Source organism: Podarcis gaigeae (assembly GCF_964106915.1).
Source record: "Podarcis gaigeae genome assembly, chromosome: 1".
Classification (NCBI taxonomy): Eukaryota; Metazoa; Chordata; class Lepidosauria; order Squamata; family Lacertidae; genus Podarcis; species Podarcis gaigeae.
Window position 1 is genome coordinate 59,564,117 of NC_139678.1, and position 24,464 is coordinate 59,588,580.

General features: G+C 41.7%; 1 protein-coding gene across 2 annotated transcripts in view; it reads left to right on the top strand.

Moving 5' to 3' along the window:
• The first annotated feature begins 354 nt into the window (after positions 1-354).
• NAV2 (neuron navigator 2) overlaps positions 355-24,464 on the top strand; it is a 555,491-nt gene continuing 531,381 nt past the window's right edge. The window contains exons 1-2 of one of the 2 annotated variants that reach the window (XM_083748518.1): positions 355-656; positions 7,062-7,684. In XM_083748518.1, coding sequence (XP_083604644.1) covers positions 7,610-7,684 — 75 coding nt within the window. In that variant the 5' untranslated portion in view covers positions 355-656; positions 7,062-7,609. Of the gene's footprint in view, positions 657-7,061; positions 7,685-24,464 lie in introns of those variants that run through there. The other variant, XM_083748520.1, reaches the window with a different exon arrangement.

Here is a 24,464-nt window from a genome sequence, read left to right on the forward strand (position 1 = left end):
AAAGCAACCTGCTGTCAGTCCCATCTGCTGCCTGCTGCCCCGCTTCCCAGATGAGGGATACTACTACTACTACTACTACTACTACTACTACTACTACTACTACTGTTAGTATTATTCCTATTATTAATAAAATACTAAGTACCCCTCCCCGAGCAGCGCAGGAAACTAGGCTCCGGCTGCGCTCGTGAGCTCCCGTGGAAGTGGCGGGGCAGCCTCCCCAAGTGCCCAGAAGCGCCGTCCTCGGCCGCTCCCCGTCAGGCGCGAAGAGGAGGTGGCGGGAAGAAGAGGAGGCGGGGCGCAGGGACAGGCGCAGCTCCTGGCTGCCGGCGTTTCCTCAGCTGGGGCTGCTGCTCCCTGCGTGAAAAGGGCAACAACAGCCGCCGCCTCGCCGGGGAGAAGGAGCTGAGCGGGGCTTCCGAAGGAGCCAGCCAGGCAGCCGAGCAGTCGTCAGCGCCAGCGAGGTAGATGGTGCGCGCGGTAGCTCGGGAGGCGCCGGGTGCTTGGAGCAGCAGCTCCTCCTCGGCTTGTATCATCTCCATTCCTGCCCGCCGCGGAGCTGGTGGCGCTTCTTTGCCTCCCTCTGCCTGTCTTCGCCTTGCAGGCAAAGGTGAGGGGAGAACTGGTACCCTTTTGCCTTCCTCCCTTGGCACAAGAAGGTAAATGAGTGTTAACGGGAAGGCTGGTTCATCGATGTTTCTGGAGCTCGGTAGCTCCTGTATGCCAGTCCTGGTTTCTTTTACCCAGGTTGGCTATTAGTTTTGTGTATTTGTGAAAAGAGCATCCAGCCAATTAAGCATGGTCTCTGAATCCTATAAGGCGTGTGTTTATTTGTTTTTATAACGTTAGTCAAGAGAGAAGGCCTGGATAATTTTTTCCTAGATACCTTCTACTAAGTATTGTTTAGCAGGCAAGATTGCTATGTCAAGGTTTGGCAGGAGGTGAATTGTGGTGGTTCTTTGGTACACCACTGGACTATTTCTGCTGGACCAGCTAGTGCCTGCTGGTTGTTGGGATTCTTGTAAAGAATGCTGGACTAATGCAAGAGCACATTCTCAAGTTCACCTAACACAGGTTCGTATAAGCATCCTGTCTGAACTCTTGCTTTGCACATAAAGGCATATTACTGAATGATGGGGACTAGGCGGGGAGGGAGGGAGGGAGAATGCACTGCCCATAGTTGGCTCCTGTTTGAGGCATCTATACAAAAACAGGCTCATTTTTAACCTAAAGGAAGATGATTTATCTTGGTTTTTGTCTCTTTGTTGTATTTAATGTTATACTGATTCTTGATTCTACAGCATTTTAAGAAGGTTTATGATAGAAGGGCATACTAGTACATTTCCTCTTTTTCTAGTTGCTAATCATCCGAACATTATATTTTTAGGCTGAAATCTCTTGAAAGGTTATTCTAACTTGAAATAGACAAGGTTACTGTATTTTTCGCTCCATAAGACGCACCAGACCACAAGACGCACCTAGTTTTTGGAGGAGGAAAACAAGAAAAAAAATATTCTGAATCTCAGAAGCCAGAACAGCAAGAGGGATCGCTGCACCGTGAAAGCAGCAATCCCTCTTCTTGTTCTGGCTTCTGGGATAGCTGCGCAGCCTGCATTCGCTCCATAAGACGCACACACATTTCCCCTTTCTTTTTAGGAGGGAAAAAGTGAGTCTTATAGAGCAAAAAATACGGTATTTTTAATTCTTTTTTGCTTCAGGGGGTAGACTGTATTGTTTGACTGTTAGGATTCTAGGCCAAAGAGAATGAGAGAGAGAGAGAGAGAGAGAGAGAGAGAGAGAGAGCTCACGTGGTCCTCTGTGTACTTGGAAAGTTCATGAATGTACCGGGTAGCCTCTGCCAATGTGGTTGTTGATTCCTGACCCTGTAGCACTCTATTAGTGTATGGTACAACAACTGTCTGTGTTCCTGGAGTAGTATGCTGTCAGCCAAAAAGAAATTTGGGAGCTTTCTAAGGGAAACGGCCAGGACGTGGGTGGCGCTGTGGGTTAAACCACAGAGCGTAGGACTTGCTGATCAGAAGGTCAGCGGTTCAAATCCCTGTGACAGGGTGAGCTCCCGTTGCTTGGTCCCTGCTCCTGCCAACCTAGCAGTTTGAAAGCACGTCGAAGTGCAAGTAGATAAATAGGTACCGCTCCGGCGGGAAGGTAAACAGCGTTTCCGTGCGCCAGAAGCGGCTTAGTCATGCTGGCCACATGACCCGGAAGCTGTACGCCGGCTCCCTCAGCCAATAAAGTGAGAAGAGCCCTGCAACCTCAGAGTAAGCCACAACTGGACCTAATGGTCAGGGGTCCCTTTACCTTTAAAGGATATGCCTTTTATCCCTGGCAAGCTACAGCTTTCTACCACCTGTATGGAGTCTGCAGTGACCAGTTGCTATGTACTAGCAGGGTTTGAATGACCTGGTATTGATGGCTGGTGGGAATCAGAAGTGTGCTATGATTTGCACCCAACCTCTGAAATGCAGATATATTCTAAGTATAGCTTTTAATTGGGAACCAGAAAAGTTCCTATACGGATCAATCTTGCTCAACTTGTAGAGCATCTGGTGCTTCACTTGAACACATTTGCAGGTTTTTATTATCTATCCTCAATATATTTTTGTGCGATACCCAACATTTCAGATTTGTATTTAGGGCTAATGTGACATAGTGGATAGATTTCTTGACTAGGGAAACCTAAGTTCAACTAGTTGTTCTTGGGTCAGTCAGTTTTTCAGCTTAACATATGAGATAGGGATAAAATGGAGGAAAACTCCTTTGACCATCACAAATGAGAGGCTCTAGTAAGTTGATGACATAAAAATATAGGGGTGATGTGACATCAAATTGTTGCTTTTGATGGAGATAGAAAGGCGGTCTTACTTGAAATAGTCAAAATTTTGTTTGAAGTGCCATTCATTTCTCTTTGATTTTCCTCTTCACCAATCTTTAGCACGCCAAACTAACCTCTTACAGCATTAACAAAGCAAACTTTGTTTCCTGGGGAGATAAAACAAATCACTGTGTATATTGCAAATATTTGGGGTCTTTTAAAATCATTTAGCTATGGATCCCTCTCCCCAGTCCCAGTTTGTAGTAAAAGTTTTTTTAAAAAAGTTTTTCAACTCCATAGATTTATTTTTTGTACAAAGGGCTGTGAGCATCACCCTAAGGCTTTCCTGCAAAGTCCAATTTCTACTCATGCATGTCCTGGGATTAATCTGAAGGGTGTAGAAGTAATAAAAAAAATTCTGGAAATTTTAATACAAAGGGACATTGAGGGAGAGATTGCACTTTTTCTGCTTCAGAGGATCGTTCACACTGTCCTTACTTGCACTGGTTATGTCATGCTATTGCAGCATGGTATAACGTGATGTGACTGATGCAGTCTCGTGTGCCACATCATGGTGAAATCACTGAAGGGCGAAAAAAAGTTTTTCTCCATTGTTTTAGTAATTTTTCCACAAAGTAAGCTTGTGCCTGTAATAATGCAGTTAAGATAAAACAATACGCTGCCATCTTGCTACATGTATATATCGCTGCCAGAAAACCTTGCTATGGGAAATGTTGATTTTGCACCACCACTTTTTTTTTTAAAAAAGAAAGCATGTAGTGTGCAAATAAAATATGTGTGCATATGTCTGTGTAGACACATCTGAGGAAATGGGGGCAGCCACTTACACATTTATTTCCATGCATGATGCATTGGCTGTAGTAGACACTGGCGTGGTGCCACTGGCGGAGGAACGGGGGGAGCGCACCACCCCCGGCACCACTGGGGAGGGGGTACCATTGCGGCCACCCCCCCGACATGTGCTGTACACCCCCCAATGCGCCAGATGCCAGGCCCCCAGGACGCACACCATGCCCCCGTGGGCAACGTGCCACACCCCCGCCTGCTCTCTGCCTCCAGTGCTGGAGCATGCAGCTTCATCACTGTGTGGTGCTGGTATTTCCCACAGCGATCCTAACGTATAGCTCCTTTCCAGATAGGGTGACAAATGGGGTTGTGTCCAATGTTTGCCTTGTACTAGTGGGAAGTCCTTGCAACCTCAGAAGGCAAGATACCTGATATTCACCAGTCCTCCCTGCTTCAGTCTTCAATACCATAGTGATACTGTTCCAGAGGGTCATCTAACTTTCAGGGGCAGCTTTCAATAGCCATGGGGAGCCGCCATGATTAGGAAGTCATTGGCAAAAACTGGGTGCCCTGCTTCGCATGAGTGGAGGTTCAGAGTCACAACTGGATGAAGCCCACTTCCATAACATTTGCTAGTTGTGTAGAAGGGGTTTCATTAGGTTTGGTGAGTGGAGCAAATCCTACCACTCAATCTGATGTGCTGTGGAAGGGAGCTGAATGAGGAGGAGAGGTTTACATCCACTCAGCTCCACCAGGCTCTGACAGTGGGAGGTCTGCCACCATGCAGGTCACAACTAGGCTCACCAAAAGCACAAGTGGAAGCTACTACCATCAGTTTACTCGGCAGCAGTAACTGGCACAAACCTTTGAAGTGTGGTCTTTCGGGGCATAGCTGGGCTGCCCATAGGTTTTACCAGTGATGGTTCCAATCCAGGCCTTTCCACTGTGCCAGCCTGAAGCTAGTGCAGCCAAAGCCCAGCAGTTTCATTGATCCCCAGTCAGTGCGGTTGATGGGCAGGGTGTATGGCAGGGCTTCAGATTTATCGGTGCATCTGCTGGTTCATTCAGTCCTGCTGCTCCTGGTCAGCAATAAGCCAGCATGCAATAGTGCTTCTGGGAGCAAAAAGCTGCACATGCCAACATTTGCCATTCTTTTTTTTACATTTGAGTTTTAGTGGTTTTTGAAAAACTTTTTTAAAAACTTTACCATGGAAACCTGTTTTCCCCATGATAACAGACAAACGAAATATTCAAAGTTGCAATTGCACAAGCATGTCACTTATCCTGTAGGTCATGAATAGAAGCAATAGTTGCGATAATTAAAATAAAGAGGAGGTGAAATACACTAACAGTGTATCAGTGGTGTGATATTTAATCATAAATAGAAATTTGTCTCACCAACAGTATTTTGGCGCTAGAACTATCTCCGTATTAAATGCTGATTTATATAACATGCTCTTACCATTCCAGTGTTTAATAAAAAGGCCCTGTAAATATGTCCTATAGTTTCAAACACCAATAATCTGAAGACAGTGGGTTATTTCTAACATAACTTCTAAAGCATGGAAACCTTTAAAAGTTATGTTAGAAGTCAGAAGGGGTTCTATTCCTGTTGCACCTAACCATTGTTGACACATCACTCTGGGTAAGCTGATTGCACCCAATGGAAGGAGGGGGCAGTATGGGAGCAGAATTCTGTGCATTGAGCCGCTCAGTGTAAATACAAATGAATTCTCTGCATGCAGGATCAAGGAACCTGAAAAGCAGGGTCCAGATCCACAAGGACAAGCTTACAAGCTTGCTGTTTTTGGAAACACATTTGGTCTGTTTATATGAGCAACAATGTGCATGGGACAGAATCTTTCTGCCACATTCTCTTTTCAGCTGAGTGTATTCAGTCAGATGGCATGAACAGTGCTGTAGTAGTCTATATATGGTAGTTGCTTGCTAGAACTAGATACATTCAACAAATGACAGGCCTATGGGAAGAATTCATAATGCTTAGGCAAGGTTACCCATGTTGTTCTGTGGCCTTCATTATGTGTTTCGCTAACCCTGCCTCAAATAACTGATTAGTAGTGAATAGTGAGTAGTGAGGATGGGGAAACAATATAAGTGTGACCAGCAATATAGGGATTAGTTGTAGCCCTGTGTTATGTAGATTGAGAAAGAGTGAATGAACTATACAGAATAAATCAGTGACTCATAAAGAGCAGTTCCTTCAGAGTAAATACAGACAACCTGTATGTGTATCCAAGAGCTGCGGAGAATTTTACTAGATTACTGCTTCCTTGGAGATTTCTGAAGAGATGTAGAAGACTGGTAAAATTATGACAACCACTTGGTAGAAAAGGGGTGGGGAACTGAATCTGTCAGGGGGGCTGGAGCCATATTTCCCCTGCAGGCAAAGTTTGACAGGTGGACAGTGACAGTAGAGTTGAATTGTAATTGTATGGCAAAGAAAGAGACTGTTGTTCTAGTTCCTTTGTTGCTCTTTATCTAGACTTCTTTGTAAATAATTCCTTATGGGAGCCATTTTCATTTTTGTGTTTAGCTAAAGAACCAATTAGACACCAAGGCACCCCACCTAAATAAATATTACAATTTGGCCTTTCAGATTTTCCTTCAAGGTGACACATTATTATATACTGCAGGGTCTCAACTAATCATTTTTTAAAATTAGAGTAGGGAATGAGTTGTTTAAAAATACAGTTTTTAGATGATGGTAACTTTGTTTTTATTTCACTGAGTAACAATAGTTCATTTGGCTTATGGGTAATGTGTTTGTGTCTTTCTTGGACTTCTTTGTTGCAGAGGTAGAGCCAGGAACTGTAAAGTCTTGAACATTAACTTACCTGGTGATTATTATACAAAATATGTTATTGCTTTCCATGTGCCTTTCACAGATGGCTGAAACAGAGAAAGAAATTTAGATGACAGTAAAAGTATATAGAAAGAATGTTGGAGCACATTAAACTACTCTTGTAAAGCAACATTGATTTCATTTCTGTTAAATTAAATGCCAAAATAAGGAGGACCTACATATTGGGAGACATCCAGTTGTATATATATGTGAGGAGAATTGACTTTCACTCATGCAGTGGGACTTCCTCTTCCTCTCTTTCCCCCTGCAGTCCCCTATGTACCCCCCAAAAAAAAACTGCTTCTGAGAGTTGGGCACACTTTGGAGCAGATTTTAGAGGGGAATTCAGGGGAGAGGAGAGGAAAGGGATGCCCTGTTGCACAAGTCAGCACATCTGATACTACATTTTACCCATTATTTTAGCAACAGTGTGTTCTTAGCCATGTGCATAAGAAGTATTATATGTGCAAAGCTCTGATTTTATCACACATTTTAGCTGCTAATGTAATAAAGATCCTTTCATTTGTCAAACAGATAAAATATGTGTTTTCCCCCTTTTAGGCCTTTGCTTGTGTGGAAGAAGACGATGACGACGACACCGTTGCATGGATGATTTTATGTAATTTACACTTGCTAGATTTGCAAAAGGCAATTATCATTGTGAAGTGTTTACACTGATTTATGGGAGGAAGGTGGCCTAGGAGAGGGATGCTGATAATATCAACACAGTGGATTAAATGCACATTTACACCTTTATTGACACATATATTATCCATGCCAAGAATGCTGGTGGAGCAACAAGGAAGATGCTGGTGAAGCAATGATGTGGCACAGACTGTTAAATATGGATTCAGCTCTGCCAACTCCCTATAACGCACATCAATGGATTTCTACATCTGAGCTAAAATAGGGAATAAAGGGCTTACAGTGCTTGTCTGTTAAAATAATTAGCAGAGATGGCAAACCAGAGATCTGAAAGGATTATAAAAAACAAGGAAGAGATTTGAAGGTTCTCTCTATTTTTCGTTTCACATTAATGTTTTCTTATTCATACTGTGGATTTTGAGGAAAAAGCTTCAGGAGACACGCGGGATATTTGTTACTGGGAAATGGAATCTGGATCAGAGTCTAGCCAGCATCAGAAAAGAAAGCCTGTGACACATGGACTGGAAGATCAAAAAAGAGTAAGTGACAAGACTTCACCACTGGCATTTTGTGCTTAAATTGCTGAGCATGATTCAGGGAGTTCAAATGCCACTTACAATTTTTGTATTCAGCGCAGATTTTCAGTGTTGTAGCTGGTGGTGGATGAGCTTTCTTAGGTTGAACATAGATCTAGTTTAATTGGCTGGCACTGAGTGGTAAGGGAGCAGCAAAGAACTGGGAAGCATCTAGCTGTTTTTGAAAGAGCAATAGGAAAATAAGAAGCAGGAAGAAGGATACGTTATTATAATGAGTCTGCTGTCACGTGGCGACACTAGTGAGGAAGATGAAGCTAACTTACTATTTCATTTGTTGGTGGGTGCTGGGTTTTTTTAAAAAAATAAAAATGCATAAAGGTCTGTTTTCTATGTAAGATCTTAAATGAATAGTCATGTAGCGCAATCCTATGCACATTTACATAGGAGTAAGTTCTTCCATCTTCAGTAGGATTTACTCCCAGGTAAGTGAGTGTTGGATTGCAACCTTAATGGAATATTTGGTACCCGTGGATTTGCAAGATGGTCTCTATATGTTTCCTGGTGTGTCATGTGTTTGAGAAAAGTGACAGTATACTTATATAATTGTATGCTTTTCATTGGCCAGCAAGAGTTTGATGAAAACTATGCCTTGGGATATTCATTGACATGTGACTCTATATCCAATATCGTGTTGTCATTCATTAGTAGTAATTGAAAGTAGTGAGCAACTGAATTTTAAACTTATTTTACTGGTTCAAATTGTGATGTGTTGTTGCTACATAAGTCCACAGGGATTAGTTGGTGGTGCACTAATGTATTCTGGTTCCTCTGGAGATCCCTTTTTTTCATTGTGACTTAAATGCATCGCTTTGAGAAAATTGTTGAAATATGCCTGAGCTGTAAACTGAGCGTCAAGCTTTACTTCTCCTTTTCAGTAATGCCAGCAATACAGTGAAACAAGAAGGATTATGTGTCTTGATTTTCTTTTGCTGAGTCTGTTGAAGAATAAAACTTACTTTCCACTGGAAATAAAACCAGCTTGGATAGCTCTCTCTCTCTCTCCCTCTCTCTCTCTCAACAAGATGAAAATGCAGTTGTTTGCTTAGGGAGCCTTCCCCAAAGAATCTCTCTCCCTCCCTCTCTCCTGTTTGCTATATCAGCTGAAGGCGACAAGGACCCTTCATTCTCCCATTTTCACAACCCCATTCGGAGGTGGAAATAACAATCAATAGACACTGAAAGAAAATTCCCCTTATCGACTTGATTTCTAGAGGCCTTTAATATATTTTAAAGCCCTGCTGTATACAAAGCTTGCGCTCTATGAGACAAACATTTGGTGTTCTTGACACTAAGATACTGTAGAGCTGGTTTACTAATATTAATATGCGGTTTTGACTGAAACTCTGATAAGTATGGAGGCCTACATCTTCCATCTGCTCTTGGCTCTGGGTGTTTGGTGCACATGTAAAATGGGGCCTCTGAAAGTATAATATAACCCCAAGTGAGGCTCGGTGGCAGCTGGGATAACATCAATTGGTCATGCTTAGCTGACATTCATTTTAACTTGAACTCTAGCCGTCATGGAGATTATTAAATTTATAATGATATATGTAAGATCTATTTTAATGACTCTTCACGCTTGGGTGATCTCTCTCTTACTTGTGTTTGCAAAACAACACAAGGAATTGGGTATTATTACATTTCCTTCCTGGCTGAATTTTCCAGGGAAAAGGATGTGGGTCAGAAACTTCAGTGAAACATATTTAGGATTATAGAAAGAAGCACTTTGGACCACAATCCTTGGGCTGAATGTGTGCTACCTGCCTGCCTCTTTGCAAGATACTCATCCAGAGATGTTGTGTATTTGACGGCTGTCTAACATTAATAATTAATTATTGGAACAGATTTGTTCATTGGAAATAAATTGGTCTCCTACATGAATAAATAAGAAAGAAATGGTGTTAAATTAGCACATGCTCCTGTTTTCTGTCTGTAAGAAAACTGTGCTAGGAGACTGCAAAGGTTTAGCCACCTTTATAGAGGGAAAGAAAATAATGTGCCCATGTTCTTTGTGGTTTCTTTTCTGTAACATACATTGCCTGTGCAAATTGGAATGGAAAGAGGAACACTACCCCATGAATATGTTTGAGACTCAGCCCTTAATATGCTTTTTTTCATAACCACATTCTGTGGGTGTTGAATTTAATTAGTATTCTTAGCCCTGATCTCCAGCTTGATCTCATCTAGCTTTGTTGTTATAGATTGGCCTTCAGAAAGCTGTAGAAAATTGGGGTCTGCTCCTGCCCCCCCACCCCTGAGTTGTAGTGGTAGAAGGGAAGCTTTTCATTGATTTATTAGTTTCCAGACAGAATTAAAATGGGATTGACACTAATCATGTTCACAGTTGAACTGGATTTAGCCATACAATTTTTAATGGCTTTGGTATGAATTACATGCCTAAATCCTGGTTAACTTTCCATTTGAAAGTTAAAAATTAATAACCATTTGAATAGATCTGCTGGAATCAGTAGAATTATTCTTATGGGCAAAAAAATAAGTTTTTGCTACTGATAGCATTACATAATTTTTGGGGCCTGTAGGTTACTGGTTTCAGGGAGGAGCCATAAATTAACTGTGCAATCCTATGCATGTTAATAAAAAGTAAGTTCCACTACAGTCAATAGGGGTTTTCTTCCCAGTAAGCATGTTTAGGGTTGCTGCATCATAGTTGTTGTTTTTAACTGAGAAAAACTTCCTGGAAGCCACAATAAACCACATAAAAATTGCTGGAAGAACAAGCAGCATTGTTTGGTTCAGTAAGAATCTATTTAACCAGTGTAGATGCAAGACGTCAATTTTCTGTGACACAATAGTATAGATTTCTCTTGGATTGATTCCTTTCCTTGTTAAGTTTCTTATTCAGAATTTCATAGACGTGCATTGATTTGAAAAGAGTGCCAGGGGGTGGGGTATTGTCAAAATGTTTCTTTTTGTTATTAATAAATGTTACTTGGTTCGCATTTTGAGGTGAACTGTTGTTTGTTTTAAACTTAAGCATAAATTTGCCCAGTAGTTTTGATATGCCTGGTTATGCCATTAGTTTCATTGAGTTAGTGCACAATCACTTAAGGCAGAACTGATTTAAGAGTGTATTCTTTTAAAAGCAGCTCCAGGCTAGGGATGTCAGAGATGTCTGACTGAAATGGTAGCAGAAATTGCTGGTGTACACTTAATTCATCCCATGTCTGGAGAGGAAATCAATCCAGCGACTGGTACATATGACTGGTCTTCGCTGTTGTTTTCAGTTTGCAAATGATAAATACCGTAATTCATGTTCCCTTCCCCCAATTTGCATTGTTTCCTTTGCACTGAAATTAATGGTATTTGTTTTCAAATGAATGTAATAATAGCTTAATTACATAAAATTCAGCCACAGTGAACAGCAAGCACAATAATGTAGTGCTTGTTAGAAGCTGAACTGCAGCAGAATGGAAACAGTGCTGCATGCTGCATTGGTTGGAGCAGAAATTGATGGCTTCTTACTCCAGATTGTTTTTTTGCAGAATTCCCTTGACCTCTCCACCTTCTTCCTTTCTCATAGCTGTCAATGTTTCCCTTTTTTAAAGGGAATTTCCCTTATTCCGAATAGGATTCCTCGCAAGAAAAGGGAAAAGTTTACAGCTATGTCCTTTCTCCAGATTTCCACTGAATTTGAGCATAAGCGAAACAAACATTTAATTAAACTAATTAAATGTGCATTAAAAGGCATTTTAAAGTTTTTTCATGATTTAATCTAATTGATGCATAGGGACTTTTCTTCTTTCCTAGTAACACCATTGATTTGTGTGTGTGTGTGATTTTTGGGTACCCATTCTTTGCGTAGTTACTTCTGTATCATCAAGTAGATTGGAGGTACCTTACCACTTCCTCACCATCAATCAAAGCAAATTTCATAGATTAAGTGGTCCAAGAAGTACTAACTAGAATGTTTAGTTCTCATGTTTCTTAAGGTATGATTAGATTGGCTGAATTAATGTTGTAAGAGTAGCACATGATTAGACACAATAAATTATGGGGTTCTTATCTCATAAGAAAAGCCCTGCTGGATGAGACCAAAGGCCTATGGAGTCTAGCATTCCTTTTTCACAGTGGCCAACCAGGTGTCTATGAGAGTCCCACAAGCATGACATGACTGCAATAGCACATTGAGTTTTACATATCCGTGCCTATTTTAACAGTGCAACAGAAATATCTTTTCGATTATTTCTCCCATAGCACGAGCTGTTTGCATGTAGTTTGTGTGGCCAGTGAGGTACTCTGGTCAGTTTGCCTCTTCAATGAATTTTAGATTAAGGACAGTGGCCAGGAACATACTATGTTAGAATAGATGGAGCATAGTTCAGTCTTACTGTCTCCTGCGCAGACTCTGTCCATATTGACTGAGTCATTTCTGCAGCATAGTAATGCAATGCATGACTAGGCTGTGGGACTTAAACACTCTTCTAAATTCAAATCTGCCCCTAACATGCAAAGAATAAGCTAGCAATTATGAAGCATGTATGCTACAGGCCTGCTGTGAGCAGAAAACTCTTGTTGTGAGTCATTCTAATACTCGGCTATCAAACTCTTGTAGTGCTCGAGTGATTTAAATGTGTTGAAATAATGGGTCTTGCTTAAGGCTTGTGTAAATCAACATGACATTGATGAAGCCTTGCAGGTTTACTCCTGATCTTGTCCTATTCAGTGTGTGTGTGTGTGTGTGTGTGTGTGTGTGAGAGAGAGAGAGAGAGAGAGAGAGAGAGAGAGAGAGATGATCATTGACTGGGTTAAATTCAAATAGAATTCTGACAGTTTAATAGTGCCCTTTTGTAGTAATTACCTATATCATTGGAAGAGCTCAGCTTTTATATTTGAGATTTCTCTTTTTCTTCTTTCCAGGTTTTGGATTTACCATCTTGCTGTAAAATTAATAAGCTGCTTGTACATATTTTAAAGGTTGTTTAAATGTGTTAAGGTGAAAGCTTAATATTCAGGTTTTTATGAGCAAAATGCTTGTGCCTCTCACTGTAAGGAACTCATTATCTTCACATTATTTTCTTTTTCAAGAGCCAACAACCATACAATGGCTTGCGGATAATAATCAGCATTTTAGTTGCACAATGTGCTTGGAAACACAAAAAACGAATAGGTTGTTTTCGATTGCTGCTTGGAGTCTTCTATCCTTCTGGTTTCTTGTCTCCTTTCCTTATTTCTTTTGTTACAAAATGTTATACTTAATCTCCAAGTTCGCTCCCATGGCTGCCACAGTTTCAAGCATACATTATTTGTATTGCTGCAACACTGTGATGAAGAACTTCAGATTACTTGGAATTACGCCTTATGAAGAAGGCTTAATTTTGTTAGTCCCTGAGCAGAGCTGTATCACCAGTGTTCAGTTTGCAAGTTTAGACATACCTCAATGTTTGTTTCTCTGGACTTTTGCCAGTTTGCCTTTTGAGCTGCATGCAGAACCTGCTGTTACTTTGGCTGATGCCTCAAGATGGATTGTAGTTATAAGAAACTCAAGAATCTGCTTGGAAAGCAGGGACAACGTTCTCCTGTAACCTGTCTTGGACTTTTTCATTTTTATTGCTATAACCTGCATTTTATGCTGCAACCCTTGCTTGCAGTTGCTAGAAGAGATGGTGAAAGTGCATACCGTTTCTTAACATTGCAATAAGTTGATCTGTTTGAATGTTGTAAAAGTGGGGGTGGGGAAAGAGTTAAATGTGATTTTGCTCATTCCGTTCATACACTCGCTATCTGCAGGCCCTTAATTAAGATCCACATTGAGTCTCTCCTGAGAGGCTCCATATGGGGGAGCAGGGAATGGAATGGAGACTAAACAATTTCCACTTATGCCACACTGAAAATAATTTTTAAAAATGAAATCTACTGAATTTTTGCTCAAGCTATAATGAAAACAAATATTGGAACTGGGACAAAACAATTTTTGCATATGTGGCAACCAAAATAATTTTTTATGGGAACCAACGTTAAAAATAAAAAGCACTTGTCCAAAATGTAACCTTGGGTGTTAATGTGAATGGGCTGAGCAACCCAATGAAAAGGAGAAGAGTATGAAATGAGTTAAAATGGAAATCCCTTATTGTCTTGCCAGTAACCCATTTGGAAAAGCAATTAGAGTCAAACCCACCAATCAGCATGTCCAAAGGGACTTGGCACTCAGCTGCTGGTAACGCCAAAGCTAGCGGGGTCAGCATCTGGCATGGGTATGGGTTCTCCTCAACTTTGGGAGTGCTCAGTGTGTGTGCATGTCATGTGCACGACATGCACATATGACGTCACACGGCCAGAGGAAGCTGCGAGGCCCGCCACAACTGCTTCAGCCTTTGCCCACATCATATTAAGTACTTGGGAATACAAAATCTTGGACACAACTTTACAATTTTTGTCACTAATAAGAATATCAAAACTTGGTGTAAGGCATTTTTGTCATGGATGGGTAGAGTTGCATCAGCTAAGAATATGGTACTTTCAAAGTTTTTATTTCTGTTTCAGAATTTACCTATATGTATTTCAGTGGAAACCCTTAAGAAATGGCAAGAAATTGCAAAAATCGCAAAAGCAAAATTAAAGATTTGACAAATTTAGACCCCCAAATTAGCTCTATCTATATATCACCATTAATATCTTTGGATAGCACCCTTCCTTCTACATGCCTGACAGAAATCGAATTGGCAAGAAATAGAAAGAAAAAAGTCTTATATATATTAGCTAATTTTTATGAAAACGACAGCACCCTCACAGCAGAACAAATTATAGAAAATATGAGAGGATGCAATGTGAATTGGCTACTTATCCATCAAATTGTACATTTTATTTCAAGCTCAACACTTAAGTCTCAGGCCCTTTGGCCATTGACGCCCTTTGAAAATTTAATTTTGAATACGAATGAACATTCTAAAAAGATCCTGTCAATTTTGTACAAAATCTTTAGTGACCTTACTGCTGGACAATGTTCAGCAACCAAACAATTATGGGGAAATAGACCTAGATATCAAAACAGAAGAGGCTGACTGGAACAATTTATGAGCAAAAAACCCTTTAAGACCCTTGTCAACCTACATAAGATTATTCTTTTAAGTTAATTTATAGATGGCATTCAGATACAGTTACATAAACAAAGTATCTTAAGCAATGTATTGGAGAGGATGTAAGACAGTTCGTATGACATTCCATATGTGGCAGTCATATGAACTTGTGCAGCCATTCTTCGAAAGAGTATTTGTGGAAATAAGCAATGTTACAAATCTTCATGCATAATGTAATCTAACTCTCTGTTGAGTAACAATATTTAAAGATGATCAGCTCAATTTACTTTATAAGGAACTCATCACTTTTTCCTGGTGGTGGCATGACACTATGACCATTTCTCTATGCTGAGCCTTGTCTAAAAGTGACATATGCTCCTCTCTGATATTCTGGTAGTAAAAGTGGGGGAGGGCAGGGAAACACTATGAAAAATTTCAGTCTGGGCTCCTCTGATCATGGAACTGTGATCTTGTTCTTTTTCTTTCCTTTTGGAGATTAACACTATGTTGATAAGATTTGACAGAGCAGATGAGACCAGTGGTCCATCTGCTTTGGTATCCTGCCTGTGGCAGAGATCAATATCTTATGCTTTAGAGAAAAAAGTGCACATCAACCCCTACATTAATATGCCAAGTCAATCATGCAGTGCTGAATATGGGAAAGGAATACTGTAGCTTCCTTCCTTTCTTTACACCCTGGAGATGAGATGATTATTCTTATTTTAGTTTGCATAGTTCAGTATAATAATGGTCATAACATTATCTGTTCATCATATTTCACATTAATATATGCTTTTTGTAATACTAAGGCTAAAAATTCCACACTTGTTCTGTGTTGTGCAAGGAGTTTTGCTTCTTCTTGGTTTTTCCCATTTGTTGTTCAAAAGTTAACTTCAGCAATAATGTGAAAGGGCTTTGATTAGAATGTGAGGTGTATTGCATTTGCTGCCACTGGTTTCTCTAATTCATTTTTTATTAGGATGCTCACAGACATAAGGCAAAGACACTGTACAAGAGCTTTGCAATTTTAAAAAGATTTTATCAGAATAATAACAAAAAGCAAACATTTACGAACCAGCTCTGTAATTCCACCTGCCTCCATTGTGCAGGTGCAGTTTTTCAGCTCTTGCTAAATTCTGAGACACTTGGTTCCTGTGTTTGCTGAAAGCTCAAGAGTATGCTGCTTTGCATAAAAATAGCACCATGGACAGAACTGGCACCTGCATTCAGTAAAACATCTCTTAAATGTCCTTTTCTCCTTGCAGCTATTTAGATTAATTTGGATTAGTCAGTGTATTGTGTGAGGACACTATCAATTTAAATGGGTTGTGCTTTAGTGAATCAGATGAGCCTCCGGGTAGGAAGTGATTCAGAAATAGAGAAACTATGGCTTCCTTTAACAGAGACTCCTTGTTCTGTAAATAGTTAATAAAGTTTATCTTATGGTTATGGACATCCTGGATTCTGCAAGTCATTAATATGAGAACAACACAAATTGCTCCCATATTCTTGTTACAGACCTAAGCAGATTCCTTTACTGGGATCCATAGAGCTTTGAATGCGCCTAAGACATTTCCTTGCATGCATAATTTCTCTTTCCAGATCAGTGTTGTGTCACACTGAATACTGCTCCAGAGGCCTCAATCCTCAGTAATGGCTAAATGGAAGGTGTGTGTTGATGATAGGAACCAACACAGATATCTCTGGCATGGTTTTTTAGTTGCTGTTGATTTTATTTACATGTGAATAACAACAACAACAACAACAACAACAACAACATCATAATAATAAATATTTATACCCTGTCCATCTGGCTGCTTATTTGATTTCATAAGTTTTAAACATTTTAGTGTTGTGATTTTATTCTGTAGACTGCTTTGGGGTCCTTGGATATAGAAAGCAGTCCATAAATTTTAATAATAGCAACAGTAACACAAACAGTATCGCTGTGGTTATGTGGAGCCTCATGTATGACTTGTTTGGATTCTGGTGTTAACTTTGGAGATATACTTACAGAAATAATTCTGCTGATTTTCTGCTGTTGCTCTTAAAGTTTGCCTGGGGCAGTTTAGAGCAAGACAGTTGCGCGGCAAGTTTCCTCCCCCATATGAAATGAAGACTCAGACACATTGTTTAAGGTTAATAGGCATAAAAGGCCACAACTTTATTGATTACGGAATTGAAGGTATTGGCCTTAGGCATTGGCTTCTATCGACTACCCGGCATGGTGACCGGGAAGGGTTGAACACAAACCGCGGGAGTCCTGTTGAAGTACGCCAACTAGGATCCCCCGGGTGTCACCGCTCGGGGGCGTGCCGGAGGCCCTACCTCTCCAGGCTTCGGACAAGCCCACGCCCCCCCTGGGAGTCCTCTACCGGACTACCCCTTCTCCTTGGGGGAAGGTGATGGCGCTTCCTTCCCCTCCTCCATTTGCATAACAATTGCCCCATGCCAATGCCTAACCGCCACACGAGCAAAGCTCGCCGCCAATATCTTCAAGCCCGTAACCAAGCCCTAATCCCTGCTATGATGTCCCCCAACCAAATGTCATTTCCTGCATCTGACAGATGCACGCCATCCCATCTGTAGAGGGCCTCATTGCTGTACTGGATGCCTGGGTGACCTATGACGCACCTGCCCAGATCCGCCACTCTACGCTCCACAGCCCGCTCCAAAGCCTTTCTTGCTTTATTGATTCCCACCGGGCTCAAACAATCCCTCCATGTCCTCCTCTCAAGCAGCGAGGACCACAAGATGGTAATGTTTGGATAAACTGCCATCAAATCCGTCAAATCGTCAAAAATGCTCCATCTCAAATCGATAGCTTTGCGGTACGCCAAATCATTTCCCCCTAACTGAATTATTAATGCATCGGGCGGCCCGGCGGCGGCAGCTCTCGCCATCACCACTGGTTGGAATTCGCTCCAGCGCATCCCTCTACGCGCAATCCAAGCCAGCTCAACATTCGAAGGCAGGTTCAAATTATGCCCCATTCCGGAACTCATAGCACGGTTCTTGGCCCAATACACTATGCTGTGGCCCACCAACCAGATGCGCACCTTCTTGGATTCTGAAAGGAAAATAAACGGAAAAACCAAGGTCAGGATTACCGCTGCGATTCATAGGTTCTTTCTGATGTAAGCTCTGTACGCATTAGATTTCCACCTCCCAAGATCCTTGATCCTCTCAGTGGAGAGCCCTAAGTGCACTGCGGTGGTAGCGGCCCCGATCCGAAAGGAGTGGGCTGCAAATTCCGCAGCGGGAAATCCGCAAGCTGCTAGTGCAGTGCGCAGCACGCGCGTGAACTGGTGTCTGGCCAAGAGTGACCCGTCCGCATGTATAAGAAATGGGTCGGGGCCATTGGGTCTCAAATAGAGGAAACGCCTCGTATCTCTTACGGGACAGGGTCCACTACCCTGTACGGCCGATAACCGTAGAAGAGCACCCTTACCGAGCTGGTCTGTCTTAGAGCTCCGCACCTGGACAATTAGCTCGGACTCGGACAGGGACAGATCACTTAATAGTATGCCTCTCTGAGAGTGAGCCGTCCCGCGTTCGCAGACTACCTCCCCAATGTGCAGAGCGCCAAAGAATGTGATGGAATAGGCGGCCGAAAAAAGGGGTGCTTCATATTTTGACCAACATATCGCACGTAACATCCTTCCGCTGGACGTTGTGCCTGCGCCGAATCCGCCGCTACGGACCAGGTAAGCTCCTTTTTTTTTTTTTAGACCCCTGTGCTTCCTCGCCCTGGCCGCCGGCACCATGCTGCGGCACAGCGATTTTGGGTAAACTGCACGGGCGGCTGGCCAACAGGGAGCGAAAACAATGCGGGTCCTCGCCTCGCTATGTTGCAAACAGTCACGCTAGGAATAAAACTGCTCGGCAAAAATAAAACAAAAAAAAATCTTCAGCTGTAAAAACCAAAACCGCTCAGCTGCTGGGCGAGGGGGAAAAGAGGGTGGTCCCTAGGCGTGCCTGGCCTTAAGTAGCCTAGGCCGTGCCTCCCCCGCCCGCCAATTGGCGGGCTGGGTTGCAGGCACGCCCAGGGATTCCCCAACTCTCGCGGGGGAAAGGGAAGCTCCCGCGAATGTGGGAGGGGCCTGCCCGCAACACCCTCTCCTCTGCAGGCTCGGAAAGGGCTTTCCCTGCCATTCACCTCCTATATTCTCCAACATTTGCCGTATTGGAGGGTGGAAGGTGTGAAGTTTTATGAAAGGTTGATGCGTGTAGCACAGGAATCCTAAGGAGAGAGAGCTCACGTTTTAAAATCTGATTTGAAAACTGGGTTTGAAATTTGGGGATGCGTGACTGAATGAATTCTGTGAATAATAAATAAATTCTGAGGGGTATGTGAATGAGTCTCTGCCGTTAGAGCTGTAATGAGGTGCAGTAAGATAGGGTGCTGGACCCAGACTTGGGCAGCTGTTCTCGTTTAAAGTTGTCATCGCTGAGACTAATTTTATGAATAGAGATAGCACTATTGGAGCAAATATGTATGCACTGGCTGTTTTTCTTTTTCTTACTAGCATTTTTATTCTGTCCCCATTTTAGAGTCTGCCTAACTAGGCATCTGATATAAAGATTTCTTTCTTTGTGTAGCCTGGTTGTACTTCTTAGACGTCATACAGCAAAATTCACCAGTTTGTTGGCTTCCCGTAGCATTTTCAAGGGAATAGGTCAGTACCATGCAAATAGGTGCTACATAGCTCCAAGCAAACTTTACATATGGTGTAACCTAACAGACCACAATATTACATCCTAGGATGTGTATGGCTCTAGAGCTCTATAGTAACTGTTCCCTGAAATCTGTGGGAAACTGAAGATGCCCTATACCTGTTTTGATAATCATACTGTGAGGTCAGAGAAAAGTCACTCAGCTGTTAAGACACCCTGTGTGGCTCATCTTCCTTTAGGGCTTTGTTGGAACTAGGGGACAAAAGAGACTAGTGTGTGGAGGTTATACATGTCTGCTTGATACATATTTAATTTTTTAGGGTCTTGCTTCTTGGTGATTTCTGAGCTATTCTTATTGCTTAATTCAGGTTGCTGCATTTCTTCTTGCTTTTATTCTTAAGTTCCCTGCTTAAATATTTGGCAGTTTTAGCATGTGGTACATTTTACAGTAATGCACGGTGTCCATTGCTGCTGCTGAGTCAGAAAGCAGGAGAGTTAATAGTAGGCAGAGCCAGGGGGTAATGACTAGCAAATCTAGGACAGGTAGAAATGATTTAGTTCTTAAGGTATCATTTTTATTACCTTAGCTTGTTTTTAGAGCCAGGTGCTTAGCTTAGAAAGAAGCATCTGGTATGAATAATATGGAAGAGACTGGTTCAGCCACAGCACATGTGCAGAATGCAGATTCCACACAAACACACCTAGGGAGTTTCCTCATGCCTGTATTTGTTGTGTCTAAAGGCTTGTGACTTAACACAAAAAGGCTGCAATCCTATGCACCTGTATAACCACAACATTAATGAAAGGCATTCTTTCATAGTAAAATCCCTATAGAGCTTTCCTCTGATGGGATATGGAATACAGCCTAATGCCCTGCTCCTCAAATTCATTATCATTCACTACTACTAGTTTTAGATGGGAAGCTGCTTCTATGCTAATAACAAGAGACATAAGGCTGCAATCCTGTGTGGACTTATCTGGGAGGTACATTTCGCTGAATGCACAGTTATGCACAGGATTGCACTGTGTGTCCTTTAGACTTTAAATATAGGAGATCTGGCAGATTTTTAGGATTTCCCGTACCAGTCTAGAATTAGATTGTCACAAGGACAATCCTCACTCTCGTAATACAATAGTGCTTTATTCCCCAAGCTGCTTCCTATACATATGAATCTTGGAAAGCATAATCTGGCCCAGACAATAGCCTGAAATGATGACATTAAAATGTCATTGTTCTGGAGCCTAGGGATTTTTTGTGTGTGTCTTTTTTTTGAGTTGATACCTGAATGTTAACTACTCCTTTGTCGGCTGAGCTTAGGCTGATTGTGATAACTATGCATTATGATTTGTATGGCTTAGAATTTTTTCAGCATTTCCCCGTTAAAGCAAGGAGAAAGCCTCCTTCTGAAGTATCAGAGAATAATAGATAGCAGAGTGTTTGACATGCCTAAGAAATGTATTCATTTTACATTTTGCATGCATAGGCACAGCGTGGAAAAAGTGTTGCAAGCATTTACTTTGTTCTAGGTTCATCTGAATATACCCTGTGATGACAATGGGGGTAGTCAGAACTTTAATAAAGGGTGTGCATGCCTTAGGGAAGCATTGCAGTCTCATGTTTCTCACTTGAGAATTTGAATAGAGTTGCTCCCTTTCTCTTCTATTATTATTATTATTAAAAAGCTGTAAGGCTAAAATCTTTTGTGACTTTCTGAGGTTTACACTTTACGAGGAATGCTCAAACCATCAGGGGAATAGTGATAACTATTTGCTTTGCTTAGCTTTAGCTAAGTATCTGAGGGTTTATTATTATTATTATTATCTCAAGGGAAGGATCTAAATACTTACCAGTAACTCTAGGAGCAGTTTCTGATTCCCTAACACTAGTGACACTCCCCATCATTGGCATATTTTAAGATAACTTTTGGTGAAAAATGGGTTAGGTGATGAAAAGTTGTATTTAATGGGTAGGCTTTTGTCTTACCCTATCCTAAGGATTCACTGTTTTGAAAAGTAAGATGTACAGCAGCAATTCTAGTTAAAAACCAGAAAATTTTGAAAAGATTTAAAATTAAAAATACTCAATATTGGCTTGATATTAGGGGCTGAAACTCAGCTGAGTTCAAGGCCATATCACATGCTTCTCATCAGGCTTTCAGGGACTCTGTCCCATGGAGCACATGAAAAGGAAACTCCTTAATAAGGGACCAGCATGATCAATATCTGCATCTGTGTTCATATTTGGCACACAGTGGGAAGAGGAAGCTCTTGTCTGAATGTAGAGGTTGAAGTTTGTTAGGTGAGATGGGCACAAGTTTCCTAAGGGCTTCACAATGCAGTAGTACCACTTCGAAATGTTCACAGACAAAGCACCAAAGCATGTGCTCCCAGTGGCGGATCTCAACTAGGAAGCAGGCTACCTTCATCTATAGCAGCTGTGTAGAACTTTAAACTGTGCTTTTACAGTCCACTGTGTCTAACCACATCTTTAGATGCAGCAGGTTAAGTGCTATTTGTTTCAGACCATTAGTTTTCTGAATTCCAAACGAAATGCAAGGCATCCAAACGCCTGTGGCCTCTGGTGTGATGCTCAGGTTCAATATGTACCCATGACATGTGATGAGGGCTGTAGTGGAGAATAGATAGTTAGCCCCCATGCTAACCTATTTTGTTCTTTTTGTCCTTGAGTGATATTGGGGAAAGCTGCATAGCTGTAGAAAGCCTAGGAGACCCATCTGTGCAATTTCCCAGCCCCATCTTTCCTAGAAGCGGGTAAGAAGGGATGTATCCATTTGCTTTTCTCTGTATCACTGTTGGTTCAATAAATGTTTTAATTCATCTCAATTTCCCAGAATAATTTATAATACTGTACTAGCAATGCAGAGATGGGTGCTGGCTTTTGGACAAAGCTTGGCTGTGATGGGCACTGAGACACAGAAGCAGGTGCCTGGTGAAAGGACTGCCGCATGTGCTCATTGTGTACCCCAAGGTTCCCAAGGAACTAGTTCTAAAATAAATAAATGAGTGAACAAGATACGCTGGGAAGAGGGAAGCTTGCTCCATTGCCCAGAACTCAGTCCTCACAGCTTATAAAGGGTGCAGACGCCACCACATCATCATGGCTAGTGGAGCAGTGTATTTGTCTGTCTCTTGGTTCATTCAAATACTTAGTGTCAGATCAACAAATTTTGCTGTATGGGGCAAAAGCCTGCACTTCTGTTCCCTCTCCTGCAGGTTTGTGCCATCATAATCTGTGCCAGGATTCCTTCTCTTGGGTACAGCAACACCAGCAAGGGCAGGGGGCAAAACGTCTTTCTGCCCTTTGTGTCCCATGCAGGCTTCCTTCTCTTGGTGGCAGTGGAGCAGCGACAAAGGGAGAAAGTATTTCTCCCATTCGCCTTCCGTGCTACTGCCACCACCAAAAGAAGGAAGTCTGCAAACTCATGCCCTGTCTTCCAGCTTCATGCCTTCCTCTTCTTGCTGGAGTGGGCAAGGAGCAGGCAGAACTTTCTATTGCCACCCATCTCTGCTTTTTAAAATAGTGGAAGCCAGCGGGAACATCTAGGAGGAAGAGTCAGGCCCTGATGACAAGATGGCATGGGAAAGTTGGGAGAGGCACGGCACAGTTACAGCATACTTTCAGTGACTCCTTACATTCCAGATGGGTTGAGCTTCCTTCTAGAAGAGATGGGTGGATGACCCCCCACCTCTTCTAATATGTGGAACTTGGCCGGAATGTAAAGAGTCACTAAGTGTGTGCTGCAGTGCTCCTATCTCCTACGCTGCCATTTTGCCACTCCCTTACCTGCCTCCTGGGACATGTGCCCTCTTTTGCCCTCCTCAGTCTGGGCCTGTGCTTAGAGACAGAATAATAAAAGGGTGCTGAGGAATGTCATGTTATGCTTGAAGATCACAGACTGCTTCTTGAACCTTGGGGGCCACTGCTACTTGATAAAGCTGCTTAAGGGCCAGGCTCTTCTTATATTGTCAGGGAAAAGACGCTCAGTTTTCTCAGCCATTGCTTCATATGAATCATCAATAGCAGGCACACAGTAATTCTCTTCCGCAAACTTTGAAAAATAAACCATATCATAGTGTCATTAGCATTCATCTATAGAGTGCCAGGTGTGATAAATTTGTCTAAAGTCCTGGGCTATATGAGAAATCATCAGATAATCTGACAGCTTAATAAGATGAAGTTAAAATAATGCTGCAACAATATTTTTATACACTGATATAAGTATGAGCCACACCAATTTTTTTTGTTTATTACTTTGAAGTTGCTGTATTGGGTTTGGAGAACTAGGTTGTAGCAAGGTATTGGCTATTGTAGTCAATAAGCATGGATATGCCTATTTAAAAGAGGCAACACAAAGGCTGCTGCTTAGAGTCCTTGGAGGTTACAATAGGATGCAATTAGATTTCTTTCAAAAAGCTTACATATGAACCCACCCCCTCCCACCGTTTGCAAATCTATCAGAGGCCTGAATGTTCAGGCTGTATTCTTCCATGAGTCTGCAATGTCTAATTTTCCTCTGTAAGATTATAGCCCATTTAAATTGCCCATCGCAAATCAATTCCTACAGTGCAATTTAATGAAACCTTTTGCTGGCAATTAAGATTACAAATCTAGAAATGCTTTCTACATAACTGTCACTGTTAAGCTGGGTTACCTTGTTATCTTTAGAAGGGGGGAAGTGCAATGCATATTCCAATGGTGTGCTTTAAAAAACTTTAATCCAATTTTAATGTTTAATCTAGGAAAATGTTTGCTATAAAGTATTTATTTTGTTTTTTAAAAATTAATTGAAACACATTTTCCAATATTAATATTAAAATTAAACAGCTTTGAAAACCTTTCATGTAGAAATTCTGAAGGGAAAGGCTCAATTCCAGAGATCCTTTTTATACAAAAGTGAGATGGGTGCTGTCCTCAGTGACGATGTGGATCACATATTTGGGAAGTGAGAGTTAGAGTGTCTGAATTAATCCCATCTCCCAGTAGTTAACAT